General features: G+C 47.2%; 1 protein-coding gene across 4 annotated transcripts in view; it reads left to right on the top strand.

Moving 5' to 3' along the window:
• Positions 1-15,276, top strand: part of LOC129695067 (uncharacterized) — a 146,858-nt gene that overhangs the window by 128,077 nt on the left and 3,505 nt on the right. For all 4 annotated transcript variants that reach the window (XM_055631820.1, XM_055631821.1, XM_055631819.1 and 1 more), the window contains one exon: positions 3,450-3,519. In XM_055631820.1, coding sequence (XP_055487795.1) covers positions 3,450-3,519 — 70 coding nt within the window. The remainder of the gene's footprint in view (positions 1-3,449; positions 3,520-15,276) is intronic.

The following is a 15,276-nucleotide window of genomic DNA, read 5'->3' as shown; positions in this document are numbered from 1 at the left end:
TGAGGTGAGAAAAAACTTTTTCACCCAGAGAGTTGTGAATTTGTGGAATTCCCTGCCACAGAGGGCAGTGGAGGCAGGTACAGGATACTGAGTTGGATGATCAGCCATGATCATATTGAATGGCGGTGCAGGCTCGAAGGGCCGAATGGCCTACTCCTGCACCTGTTTTCTATGTTTCAATGTTTCTAAATCACTGGATGGATTTAAGAGACAGTTAGATAGAGCTCTAGGGGCTAGTGGAATCAAGGGATATGGGGAGAAGGCAGGCACGGGTTATTGATTTTTGTGGACGATCAGCCATGATCACAATGAATGGCGGTGCTGGCTCGAAGGGCTGAATTCAGATTCAGATTCAGATTCAGATTGGCCTCCACGGCACCTATTGTCTATGTTTCTAAGAGCCCTGGTTGCAACATTCCTGCCACAGCATTGCATTTCTTCCACAGTTGATACCAGATCAATTTTCTCGAGCCAATTATGGAGTTAATTTTGAAAACACTGTCAGCAAAATATCACTGATTGATTCCTGAAGCATTCCCCTGGGATCATTGACCAATTTCAGTGTAAACTCCAGTCAATAGCTATTCATTGTCGTAGAAAATGCAAGATGTACAAGGCTGCACCATTCATCTGTTGCTGATTGAGGTATTTGTACGAATACAGTAGTACCAAGGAAGATGGCTCTAGGACAAGAATCAACAATGCTGCATTCCTTCTTGCGAGACATTCCCTTTGATATTTAATTTAGTTTTCGAGTTACAGCGCGGAAACAGGCCATTCGGCCCACCTAGTCCGCACCAGCGATCCCCGCACATTAAAACTATCCTGCACACACTAGGGACAATTTTACATTCATACCAAGCCAATTAACCTACAAACCTGTACGTTTTTGGAGTGTGGGAGGAAACCGAAGATCTCGGGGAAAATCCACGCGGTCACAGGGAGAATGTACAAGACAGCACCCGTAGTCAGGATCGAACCCGGGTCTCTGGCGCTGTGAGGATGCTGTAAAACGCCACTGTGCCGTATCTTTGGGAACATTACGGATTGGTTGGCCAAAGGGTCTGTTTCCACACTGTATGTCCAAAGTCTAAAGCTCTGCCCTCATCACCATGATACCAACTACACCACAACCTAAACCAACTTCATAAGATAGACGCAAAACGCCAGAGTAACTCAGCGGGACAGGCAGCATCTCTGGAGAGAAGGAATGGGTGACGTTTCTGGTCGAGACTCTTCTTCAGACTGGATCTGGGAGAAACCACCCTCTCGTACTGCAACTGGATCCTTGACTTCCTGACTTATCGACCACAATCAGTGAGGTCAGAGGAAAACATCTTCCAGGATAATTCTCAACAGCAATGCCCTGCAAGGATACATTCCCAGCCCTCTACCACACACCCTATACACTCACGGCACTGCGGTCAAATTCTACACCAACTCCATTTACAAGTTGGTCAGTTCTTGGGACAAGATGGAGTCTTGTTGTTGTTGTTGAGTCCACACACAAGATTACAAGTTGTTCGGCCAGATCTGATCACACGTCTCGGCATCTGTACACATTGTGTCTGTCTTGTTGCTTCTTGTGTTTCTTGTGTGTGGTGGTGGAGAGATCGATGGAAACAGGGCCGCGATCGACATGACCCCACAAGGTGGAGTATAGAAGGAAGATAGAGAGATTAATAAGATGGTGTCAAGATAAACAACCTCGCCATCAACGACAGCAAGACCAAGTAGCTTCAGGAAATGTGCGTGTCAAGTCCAGAACATGCAAACTCCATACAGACAGCACCCGTACTCTGGATCGAACCTGGGTCTCTGGCGCTGTGAGGCAGCTGTAAACACCGCTGTGCCATATCTGTTGGGACAATACGAATTTGTATAAATCTTTACTGGCCAACACATTGAGGAGAAATCCATCTTTGATGGAACTAAATTTGTGTGTGAGAATTGGCCATTGGTTACTGTCAGCTGCTCCATTGACAGGTGGCACAATGGGCTAAGTGTTGGGCTGGCGACTGGAAGGTAGCCGGTTCGAATCCCGCTTGGAGTGCATACTGTCGTTGTGTACTTGGGACAAGACACTTCACCCACCTTTGCCTGTGTGTAAATGTAATGTAATTATGTGAAGCACTTTGGGGTCAATGCAAGTTGACTAAAAATGTGCTATATAAATAAGATTATTATTATATTATATTATTGTCTATCTCAACATTCAGTCTTGAATTAAGCCACGCGTTTACATGAGTTCCCACAAGTTAGTTGTCCGTGTTGTAAATATATTCTTATTTTATGTGTGAGTTACTGCATAGCAATGTGTAAAGTCGGGTCAGGGGAAGTTCCCCCAGCCACGGGTACCATGTAATCCCGTGCTACCCGCTCCATGGTCGGATAGTCGGCGACTAAACCGTCTCCCCCACCTGGTTTGCCAGGTGAGGAGGGGGCTGTGGACCCCCAGCAGGACCAAAAACAAGACCTGTCAAAGGGCGGATGAGCTTCTAGCGAGCCGACGGCCATCCACACTTCAGTAGAAGTTGCGATCACTGTCGTACACGGCATCGTAAGGAACCCGTGCCCGCTGATGGTTTCAACGATGAGTTGCTGGCAAGTTGGGAAAAGAGGAAGTACAACGGGATCTGGGGTCCTTGTTCATCAGTCTATGAAAGTAAGCATGCAGGTACAGCAGGCAGTGAAGAAAGCAAATGGCATGTTGGCCTTTATAACAAGAGGAATCGAATATAGGGGCTAAGAGGTCCTTCTGCAGTTGGACAGAGCCCTAGTGAGACCACAACTGGAGTATTGTGTGTAATTTTGGTCCCCTAATTTGAGGAAGGACATTCTTGCTGTTGAGGGAGTGCAGCGTAGGTTTACAAGGTTAATTCCCGGGATGGCGGGACTGTCATATGCTGAGATAATGGAGCGGCTGGGCTTGTACACTCTGGAGTTTAGAAGAATGAGAGAGGATCTTATTGAAACATATAAGATTGTTAAGGGTTTGAACACGCTAGAGGCAGGAAACATGTTCCCGACGTTGGGGGAGTCCAGAACCAGGGGCCACAGTTTAAGAATAAGGAGTAAACCATTTAGAACGGAGATGAAGAAACACTTTTTCTCACAGAGAGTTGTGAGTCTGTGGAATTCTCTGCCCCAGAGGGCGGTGGAGGCAGGTTCTCTGGATACTTTCAAGACAGAGCTAGATAGGGCTCTTAAAAATAGCGGAGTCAGGGGATATGGGGAGAAGGCAGGAACGGGGTACTGATTGTGGATGATCAGCCATGATCACATTGAATGTCGGTGCTGGCTTGAAGGGCCGAATGGCCTATTCCTGCACCTATTGTCATTGTATCTATTCTACTGTATGATGATGATGAATGTGTAAAGAAAGCAAAACAACAAGACATTAGACAATCAACATGTTCTGATGTTTTTGTTTGACCTTTTGTTTAAAGGTTATGATGGCAGCTCCAGTGAATGGCCATCGAATGGCAAATGGAATGGGAAGGCTGGATGGAGTTAAAGGTAAGACTTAATGGAAGGAACTGTAGATGTTAGTTTACATCGAAGACAGACACAAAATGCTGGAGTAACTCAGCGGGACAGGCAGCGTCTCTGGAGAGAAGGAATGGGTGACGTTTCATGTTGAGACCCTTCTTCAGACTGAGAGTCAGGGGAGTGGGAGTCTAGGGATATAGAGTTCGATCCTGACTACAGGTGCTGTCTGTGCGGAGTTTGTACGTCCTCCCCATGACCTGCGTGGGTTTTCTCCGGGATCTCTGGTTTCCCACACTCAAGACGTGCAAGTTTGTAAGTTAATTGGCTTCTGTAAAATGTACATTGTCCCGAGCAATGGTGTTAGTGTGCGGGGGCAGGTCGACGTGGACACAGTTGGCCAAAGGGCCAGTGCCACGTTGTATCGTGAAACAAAACTAAAATCTACGCAGGACCTGAACAGTCAGGATAGAACGTGGGTCTGGGGCGCTGTACGGCAGCAACTCTACCGCTGTGCCACCGTGACACCACAGAGTTGTACAGAGATTTTACAATCTTCCTGTGACCATGACGGTTTTCTCCGGGTGCTCTGGTTTCCTCTCACATCCCAAAGGTGTGCAGTACATTCTCTGCCTGCCTCTGGTCCAAAATACTCGGTAATCCTCGGCTCCAGCCATTGCAGAAGACAGTCGGCTGGGGCCCCCTGGCATCTGCCTCTCATCATAGAGTCATACAGCATGGAAACAGGCCCTTCGGCCCAACTTGCCCACACCGGCCAACATGTCCCAGGTATACTAGTCCCACCTGCCTGCGTTTGGCCCATATCCCTCCAAACCTGACCTATCCATGTACCTGTCTAACTGTTTCTTAAACGCTGGGATAGTCCCAGCCTCAACTACCTCCTCTGGCAGCTCGTTCCAGACACCCACCACCCTTTGTGTGAAAAAGTTTCCCCCTTGGACACCAATTAAATATTTTCCCCTTCACCTTAAACCTCTGTCCTCTGGTCAATAGACAATAGGTGCAGGAGTAGGCCATTCGGCCCTTTGAGCCAGCACCGCCATTCAATGTGATCATGGCTGATCATCCCCAATCAGTACCCCATTCCTGCCTTCTCCCCATATCCCCTGACTCCACTATCTTTAAGAGCTCTATCTAGCTCCCTCTTGAAAGTATCCAGAGAACCGGCCTCCACCGCCCTCTGAGGCAGAGAATTCCACAGACTCACAAATCTGTGAGAAAAAGTGTTTCCTCGTCTCCGTTCTAAACGGCTTACTTCTTATTGTTAAACTGTGTGTGTGGCCCCTGGTTCTGGACTCCCCCAACATCGGGAACATGTTTCCTGCCTCTAGAGTGTCCAAACCCTTAACAATCTTATATGTTTCATCCGTTTATCCTTCCAGAGTATTTTGGCCCGACATTCTTTCTGCTTGGAGCAGTGTTGAGGTTAAACAGCATTATTTATTTGAGTAATAAACAGAAGAATTATTAAACGGGTGGAGCAATTTTAATTAGGAATATTGTTATTCGTGGCAGTTAGAAGTGTTCATAGATTGCATGTTAGTTGAATGGTCAGAGCTGCTGAATGCAATATTTTGCAGCTGCTTATCGAGCTATAAGCTTCACGCAGCTCTCAAATCTTTCACTTGCTAATCATCTTTAACACACACACCCAGAAATAAAGGATGGGTGCCTGCCTTATTAACATTATAAGTGATTTTTCCATGGGGAACAACTGGAGGCCCTTACCATTTAGTTTGCTGTGATGTGCATTTGTGTGAGTCATCCCAGCCACAATGGTCCCACCAAGAGATCGTGGTTACTGCAACAGATACCGGTTAAAGCCCGATGTGATGAAAGGTCATCGTGGATTATATGTGGAGATTGTGTGTCTTCTCTTCAATAGCTACAATCTTCAGTCGAAACACTAATCAGAAACAGCATGCATTATTTAAAAGATTCAATTGTCAACCAAATCCGTGGATTTTGCAAGCTTCAATTATTTAAACGTTTCTGTGCCAGTTTGTTGTTTGGGTTTTAGCAGCAAAAACAGGATCACACACACACGCACGCACTCACACGCACACACGCACGCACTCATACACACACACACGCACACACACGCACACACACACAGCACGCACACACACACACACGCACACACACGGACACACACACAGACACACACACACACACACACACACACACACACACACACGCACACACACACACACACACACACACACACACACACACACACACACACACACACACACACACACACACACACACACACACACACACACACACACACACACGGGACAATTTATAATTTTTACCAAAGAAATTCTCCGACAAACCTGCATGTCTTTGGAGGAAACCGGAGCACCCGGAGAAAACCCACGCAGGTCACGGAAAGAACATACAAACTCCGCACGTACAAACACCCAGAATGAGGATTGAAACAGGGTCTCTGGCGCTGTAAGGCAGCTACTCTAACGTTAAGATTATTAATGGTTTGGACAGGCTAGAGGCAGGAAACATGTTCCCGATGTTGGGGGAGTCCAGAACCAGGGGCCACAGTTTAAGAATAAGGGGTAAACCATTTAGAACGGAGACGAGGAAACACTTTTTCTCACAGAGAGTTGTGAGTCTGTGGAATTCTCTGCCTCAGAGGGCGGTGGAGGCCGGTTCTCTGGATACTTTCAAGAGAGAGATAGATAGGGCTCTTAAAGATAGCGGAGTCAGGGGATATGGGGAGAAGGCAGGAACGGGGTACTGATTGGGGATGATCAGCCATGATCACATTGAATGGCGGTGCTGGCTCGAAGGGCCAAATGGCCTACTCCTGCACCTATTGTCTATTGAAACTGAACATAGAGTTTGAATCTCCACAGATTGCTCCTGAATTTCCACTTTAACATCATCCATGGAATGGTTGTAGAAATCCGCCATCAACAAATAGAAATGTGATGTCTGTTAAGGGGAAATGCTTTTAAAAACATTGAGTACAAATCTGCCGCTGTTATTTTCCACTGGATGTTTTCCACTCAGTCATTTATGGAATAAAAGCTGCCTATCTGTTATTGTTCATCGCACAGTGAAATTACAATATAATCCTGTGTTGAAATGAGTTTCCTTATCACTTTTCATCGCGCCAGCTGAATATCCTGTAGTATACACGAAGAGCAGGCAGCCTTGCTTATGAAAATGACACAGTGTCAGCCATAACTTCAGTATCACCCTCACAGAACCAACGTTACCTGCTAAAACAACTTGTTTTTCAGACATTTTAGCATCGTAAAATATCCCAGCACACTCCAAAGTATAGATAGATAGTTAGATAGACAGATAGGCAGACAGATAGATAGATAGATAGATAGATAGATAGATAGATAGATAGATAGATAGATAGATAGATAGATAGATAGATAGATAGATAGATAGCCTTTTATTGTCATTCAGAAATCTGAACGAAATTGCAGCAGTCATACATATAATACAATACAATAAAACAACAATAAACACATATTACCATCCACCACAGTGAGTCCACCCAGCATCTCCTCACTGTGATGGAGGCAAAAGTCTTGGGTCTGCAGTCTCTTCCCTCCTCTTCTCCCTCTGCGCTGGGGCGATACCCCCCCCCCCCCCCCCCCGGGCGATGTTAAAACAGTCCAGCGGCTCAAACACCGCGGCCCGGGGTGGTTGAAGCTGCCGCCCACCAGTCCTGCAGAAGCAGCCGCTGGCCCGCGGCCGAACCCCGGACTCAGGTCACCACCGCCAGAACACCGTCCCAGCCACCCTCACATGAGTACTGCGCCGTCTTCAGCCTCGGGCTGGGCCGCCCCGACTTGGGCGTCGCTTCTCCCCCGGACCGGGCCGCCCCGACTTGGGCGCCGAACCTCCCCCGGACCGGGCCGCCCCGACTTGGGCGTCGCTTCTTCCCCGGGCTGGGCTGCCCAGACTTGAGCGCCGGACCTCCCTCGGGCTGCCAGCCCTGCACCTTCCCGAGCTCGGCCGCTCCGACGGGAGCCTCGTTCCACCCTCGGGCTGGCCGTCCTCACGGGAGCGTCCCAACCTCTTCCAGCCCTGAGCTGGACCACCCTCACGGGAGCGAGCTCAGGGCGAGTCCTGACGGTGCTCTGCCTCCGGAGCCTCGAGGTCGTCAGCTCCATTAGGCCTCAGCGCAGACGGAGGCAGAGAAGGGGAATACGACAAAAAGGTCGCATTCCCCCGCAGGGAGAGACTGCAAACCCCGTTTCAACCCCCCCCCCCCCCCACCCCAAAAACACAAACTAAAAACCAAAAAACTAGACTAACCAAACAAAATAAACAACACAAAAAACACAAACAAACGGCACTGCCGGTGAGCCGCTGCAGCCAGAGCCGCCGCTCCGATAGGCAATAGAATTTGATAGTAAAGCTACATAGAGATATATTTAGGGCCTCCTCCATGGTCAGCGTGGGGCCAAACACAATTTGGAGGGACAGCACCTCATATTCCGCTTGAGCAGCTCCCCACCCCACTAGTTTAAATATTCAAGAGCCCTTGCATCCCCTCTCTCTCCGTCCCTCCCCCACCCTAGATGTCATACTAGCTCACTGCCAACAATTGACCATTGTGGGCTCCACCTTTCCTTCATCATTGTTACTTTTTTGCCTATCATTCATTCATTTGTTCTGTATCTCTCTGCATCACTCTCTCTATCTCTCACTTCCCTCTCCCCTGACTGTCAGTCTGAAGAAGGGTCTCGACCCGAAACGTCACCCATTCCTTTCTCTCCAGAGATGCTGCCTGTCCCGCTGAGTTACTCCAGCTTTTTTTAGTCCATCTTCTGGTTTAAACCAACATCTGCAGTTCTTTCCTACACAAGATATATTAGGGCAGTTCAACTTACAGAGAACAATAGATTTATGGAATGCCTTTAATAGAGAAGAGAGACGTGGAGAGGTTTAAACAAGAAATGTGGTTGCTAGTTTTCCTAGCTGAATCCATGTGGGACAATTACACTTGGAGATGATCTAGATTGGAAGAGTTGAGTAGAATTTGGACTGGACCCCCCCCCCTCCCCCCCCACCGGCATAAAATATGATATAGAATCATAACTTTAACAATAAAATAAAACAAAGTCAGCACTGGGCGACAACCTACGTCACCTGGTGACAACTATGACATCACCTACATCAGGAGAAGTCAAGTCAACATGGATTTGTGCCTGGAAGGTCATGTCTGGCTAATCTTCTTGAATTTTTTGAAGAGGTTACTAGGGAAATTGATGAGGGTAAAGCAGTGGATGTTGTATATATCGACTTTAGTAAGGCCTTTGACAAGGTTCCTCATGGAAAGTTGGTTAAGAAGGTTCTACTGTTGGGTATAAATGCAGGAATAGCAAGATGGATTCAACAGCGGCTGAATGGGAGAAGCCAGAGGGTAATGGTGGATGGCTGTTTGTCAGGTTGGAGGCAGGTGACTAGTGGGGTGCCTCAGGGATCTGTGTTGGGTCCTTTGTTGTTTGTCATGTACATCAATGATCTGGATGAAGGTGTGGTAAATTGGATTAGTAAGTATGCAGATGATACTAAGATAGGGGGTGTTGTGGATAATGAAGAGGATTTCCAAAGTCTACAGAGTGATTTAGGCCATTTGGAAGAATGGGCTGAAAGATGGCAGATGGAGTTTAATGCTGATAAATGTGAGGTGCTACACCTTGACAGGACAAATCAAAATAGGACGTACATGGTAAATGGTAGGGAATTGAAGAAAACAGTTGAACAGAGGGATCTGGGAATAACCGTGCATAGTTCCTTGAAGATGGAATCTCATATAGATAGGGTGGTAAAGAAAGCTTTTGGTATGCTAGCCTTTATAAATCAGAGCATTGAGTATAGAAGCTGGGATGTAATGTTACAATTGTACAAGGCATTGGTGAGACCAAATCTGGAGTGTGGTGTACAATTTTGGTCGCCCAATTATAGGAAGGATGTCAACAAAAATAGAGAGAGTACAGAGGAGATTTACTAGAATGTTGCCTGGGTTTCAACAACTAAGTTACAGAGAAAGGTTGAATAAGTTAGGTCTTTATTCTCTGGAGTGCAGAAGGTTAAGGGGGGACTTGATAGAGGTCTTTAAAATGATGAGAGGGATAGACAGAGTTGATGTAGACAAGCTTTTCCCTTTGAGAATAGGGAAGATTCAAAGAGGACATGACTTCAGAATTAAGGGACAGAAGTTTAGGGGTAATATGAGGGGGAACTTCTTTACTCAGAGAGTGGTAGCGGTGTGGAATGAGCTTCCAGTGGAAGTGGTGGAGGCAGGTTCATTGGTATCATTTAAAAATAAATTGGATAGGCATATGGATGAGAAGGGAATGGAGGGTTATGGTATGAGTGCAGGCAGGTGGGACTAAAGGGAGAAAAAAAATAATTGTTCAGCACGGACTTGTAGGGTCAAGATGGCCTGTTTCCGTGCTGTAATTGTTATATGGTTATATGGTTATAAGCTAGGCTCATTGGTGCCAAACCCACTGTCTCCGAAAAGTTTTCAACAATGTTGAAAATCCAGCGGTGACCAGAAAGACTGAGATGAGAAAAACATTGTGGTGAATTTGTGGAATTCTCTGCCACAAAAGGTAGTTGAGGCCAGTTCATTGGCTATATTTAAGAGGGAGTTAGATGTGGCCCTTGTGGCTAAAGGCATCAGGAGGTATGGAGAGGGATGGGATACTGAGTTGGATGATCAGCCATGATCATATTGAATTGGGGTCACCTCTGTTCATTTTTCTTCGGGGGGTTCCATTTCAGGGCTTGTCGGGTGTTGTTGGTTTGTGGCAGGTTTCCTGAGGGTGTGTCCAATCCAACTCCATTTGCTCCATGGAATTGTAAGTCAGTGGGCTCCTGGCTTGATCTTTTCCACAGGTCCACATTGCTTACTTTGTCTCTCCACCACGTGAAGAATCCTCCTAAGGCAGGTGTGAATACACACTAGTGGCATTAATGTTACGGCGGCCAATTGACCCGCAAGCCCGCATGTGGGGGGAGGCCGGAGCACCCGGAGGAAACCCACATGGTCAGATTCAGATTCAGATTCAGATTCAATCTTTATTGTCATTGTCAGTGTACAGTACAGAGACAACGAAATGCAGTTAGCATCTCCCTAGAAGAGTGACATTGAATAATGGAACAGCAATATATATATATACAAATATATATATATGCAAACAGTAGCAGTAGAGGGGGGGGTCTGGGGGGGGGGGGGGGGGGGTGGCACTGGCAATCACCAAGGTGCAGAGTTAAGTTGTGTAACAGCAGCAGGAAATAAGCTGTTCGTGGATCTGCTGGTCCGGCAACGGAGAGACCTGTAGCGCCTCCCGGATGGGAGGAGGGTAAACAGTCTGTCACCAGGGGAACGTGCAAATTCCACACAGACACAATGCCCAAGGTCGGGATCGAACTTGGTTCTGGAGCGCTGTGAGGCAGCAACTCCACCAGCTGCGCCACACTGCCGCTGTTTTAATATTAGTTTATTTAAAAGTAAATTGTGTCTTACAAGTTTCATTTATTTATTGTCACGTGTACCGAGGTACAGTCAAAAACGTTTGTTGCGTGCAGTGGAAAGACAATACATGATTACAATCGATCCATTCACAGTGTACAGATACATGATCAGGGAATAACGTTTAGTGCAAGGTAAAGCCAGCAAAGTCCGATCAAGGATAGTCCGAGGGTCTCCAATGAGGTAGATAGTAGTTCAGGACTGCTCTCTGGTTGTGGTAGGATGGTTCAGTTGCCTGATAACAGCTGGGAAGAAACTGTCCCTGAATCTGGAGGTGTGCGTTTTCACACTTCTGTACCTTTTGCCCGATGGGAGAGGGGAGAAGAGGGAGTGGCCGGGGTGCGACTGGTCCTTGATGATGCTGCTGGCCTTGCCGAGGCAGCATGAGGTGTAGATGGAGTGAATGGAAGGAAGGTTGGTTTGTGTAATGGGCTCGGCTGTGTCCACAATTCGCTGCAATTTCTTGCAGAATTCTGCTGGCAATTTGATCCTTGATGCTGCAACTATACAGTTAGTACTAAGCAATGACAACCATGATGGAATAGCCAGCATGTACATAGCTGCTTATGAAAGAATAATCACACACAAACCAAAAAGCAGTGGGCAATAGGTAATGACATGCGGGCTGCCTGATTGATTATAACATCAAAGCAAGACCATCAGGCTAAATGATTTTTTTCAATTAGAATCAACAATTCAACCATGGGCGAAGATTTCATCTGTGAGTCACGGATAGCAACAGTATAAACCTTTTTAGAATAATAGGGATATGATTATATTACATTGAACACAAGGAGAATTTCCATCCCAAGGGGCCATTATAACTATTCGGAGGAAACATTAGCCATCCATTTCAATAATCTGGTCTGTGGAATTCTCTGCCTCAGAGGGCGGTGGAGGCCGGTTCTCTGGATGCTTTCACGAGAGAGCTAGATAGAGCTCTTAAAGATAGCGGAGTCAGGGTATATGGGGAGAAGGCAGGAACGGGGTACTGATTGGGGATGATCAGCCATGATCACAGTGAATGGCAGTGCTGGCTCGAAGAGCCGAATGGCCTACTCCTGCACCTATTGTCTATTGTATAATCACCCTTAATCATCTAATACCTTACAAATATTGAACTCCTAAGAATATTAGTTTTCCTCTGTGTGATTTTTCTTTTCATTACATAGAACATACCCAGCATTCCAATGCTCAAAAATACATTTTATTTCCCATTTTCCCCGTGTCTTCTGATATGCATGCATTATCAGCAAGGACTTCAATATCTGATCTTTCTGTCCTGGGCCTCCTCCATGGCCAGAGTGAGTCCCACCACAAATTGGAGGAGCAGCACCTCATATTTCGCTTGGGCAGTTTACACCCCAGCGGTATGAACATTGACTTCTTCAATTTCAGGTAGTCCCTGCTTTCTCCCTCCTTCCCCTCCCCTCCCCTTCCCAGCTCCCCCACAGCCCACTGTCTCCGCCTCTTCCTTTCTTCTTCCCGCCCCCCCCCCCCCCACATCAGTCTGAAGAAGGGTCTCGACCCAAAACGTCACCTACTCCTTCACTCCATAGATGCTGCTTCACCCGCTGAGTTTCTCCAGCATTTTTGTCTACCAGCGAGCAATGGGAATTCATTTTCACTGGTGGCGAACTGTATATTATGGTTGGGCAAACCGTTCAACAATAAGGTTCAGAGTGCTGGAGTAACTCAGCGGGTCAGGCAGCAACTCTGAGAAACATGGATAGGTGATGTTTCGGCTTGCCACGGGTGGCACAGCGGTAGAGTTGCTGCTCGCACCCCGCGCCAGAGACCCGGGTTCAATCCTGACCGCGGGTGCTCAACTATATTTGTACGTTCTCCCCGTACAGGTTGGTAGGTTACTTGGCTTGGTGTAAATGTAATTTGTCTGTAGTGTGTGTAGGGTAGTGTTGGTACGCGGGGATCGCTGGTCGGCAGGGACTCAGTGGGCCGAAGGGCCTGTTTCCGCTCTGTATCTCTAAACTAATCATCTTCTAACTGATTGGGATAGGGCAAACTCCAATCTCCCTACTCCAACCAGTCTGAAGAAGGGTCCCAACCCGAAACGTCTTCTGTCCATTCCTTCCACAGATGCTGCCTGACCTGCTGAGTTATTCCAGCACTTTACTTTTAGCTCAAGATTCCAGCATCTGCAGCTTCCAGTGAGTTCAGGGTACTTAACGTGTTGGGAATGTAGAGAGAGAGTCAGATTCACAACTTCTTTAGCTATTTACAATATATATTAATGATCTGGATGAGGGAATTGAAGGCAATATCTCCAAGTTTGCGGATGACACTAAGCTGGGGGCAGTGTTAGCTGTGAGGAGGATGCTAGGGGACTGCAGGGTGACTTGGATAGGCTGGGTGAGTGGGCAAATGTTTGGCAGATGCAGTATAATGTGGATAAATGTGAGGTTATCCATTTTGGTGGCAAAAACAGGAAAGCAGACTATTATCTAAATGGTGGCCGACTAGGAAAAGGCGAGATGCAGCAAGACCTGGGAGTCATGGTACACCAGTCATTGAAAGTAGGCATGCAGGTGCAGCAGGCAGTGAAGAAAGCGAATGGTATGTTAGCTTTCATAGCAAAAGGATTTGAGTATAGGCACAGGGAGGTTCTACTGCAATTGTACAGGGTCTTGGTGAGACCACACCTGGAGTATTGCGTACAGTTTTGGTCTCCAAATTTGAGGAAGGACATTATTGCCATAGAGGGAGTGCAGAGAAGGTTCACGAGACTGATTCCTGGGATGTCAGGACTGTCTTATGAAGAAAGACTGGATAGACTTGGTTTATACTCTCTAGAATTTAGGAGATTGAGACTATAGATTATAGAAACTTACAAAATTCTTAAGGGGTTGGACAGGCTAGATGCAGGAAGATTGCTCCCGATGTTGGGAAAGTCCAGGACAAGGGGTCACAGCTTAAGGATAAGGGGGAAATCCTTTAAAACCGAGATGAGAAGAACTTTTTTCACACACAGAGTGGTGAATTTCTGGAACTCTCTGCCACAGAGGGTAGTTGAGGCCAGTTCATTGGCTATATTTAAGAGGGAGTTAGATGTGGCCCTTGTGGCTAAGGGGATCAGGGGGTATGGAGAGAAGGCAGGTACGGGTACAGGATCATATTGAATGGCGGTGCAGGCTCGAAGGGCCGAATGGCCTACTCCTGCACCTAATTTCTATGTTTCTATGTTTCTTTACATATTCCTCCTGTATTTAAGTCCAGTTACACAGAAAGAATGACCTCTGCTTTTAAATAATCCGTGCTTTCTCCCACCTTCCCCTCCCCCTACCCAGCTTTCCCACGTCCCCCTGTCTCCGCCTCACCCTTTCTTTTTCCCGCCCCCTCCCCCGACATCAGTCTGAAGAAGGGTCTCGACCCGAAATGTCATCTCTTCCTTCTCTCCATAGACGCTGCCTCACCCACTGAGTTTCTCCAGCATTTTTGTCGATCTTTGATTTTTCCAGCATCTGCAGTTCTTTCTTAAACAGAAGGAATGAGGGATCAGATAATTAACTTAAGAGTCACTTTAATTTCATGTTTCATGTATCTTGTTGGTCGATCAATTGCCCCCCTGGTATAAATAAAGTTTTATTGTATCATCACCATCATCTTCATACTTTATTAGCCAAGTATGTTTTGCAACACACGATGAATTTGATTTGCCGTACAGTCATACCAATAAAAAGCAACAGGACACACAAAATACATTTTAACATAAACATCCACCACAGTGACTCCTCCACATTCCTCACCAAAAGTTCAATCTCTTCCCTTCTTTGTTCTCCCGCGGTCGGGGTCCTCGAGCCTCCGTTGACGGGACGATCTTGGCTCCCGTAGCCAGCGGCGAGCCGTCCGCATCCAGGCATCGGGGCGACCAGGCTCCCACATCGGGGGGAATCTCAGCTCCCCCGCGCCGGGTGATCTGACCCCAGGTCAGGGCTGGTCGAAACCTTCTGCGGCTTTGGAGCTTCCCATCATCGGTCTCTACCCGAGACTGCGAGTTCCTCGATGTTGGAGTCCGCAGGCCGCGGTTGGAGCGTCGATCCCAGACAAGGGATCAGCTCCGATGACAAGTCCACGTCCCCGCGATGGGGCTCAAAGTCAGTCCCGAGCGAGGCCGCCAGCTCCATGATGTTTGGCCGCAGAGCGACCAGAGATACGATCTGGAAAACAATCGCAACTCCGGCAAGGGAAGAGACTGAAAACAAGTTTCCCCCTCA

The sequence above is a fragment of the Leucoraja erinacea genome, unplaced genomic scaffold (assembly GCF_028641065.1).
Source record: "Leucoraja erinacea ecotype New England unplaced genomic scaffold, Leri_hhj_1 Leri_92S, whole genome shotgun sequence".
NCBI classification, from domain to species: Eukaryota; Metazoa; Chordata; class Chondrichthyes; order Rajiformes; family Rajidae; genus Leucoraja; species Leucoraja erinaceus.
Note: the sequence above shows the minus strand (reverse complement) of the source record. Positions and strands in the feature narration are given on the sequence as shown.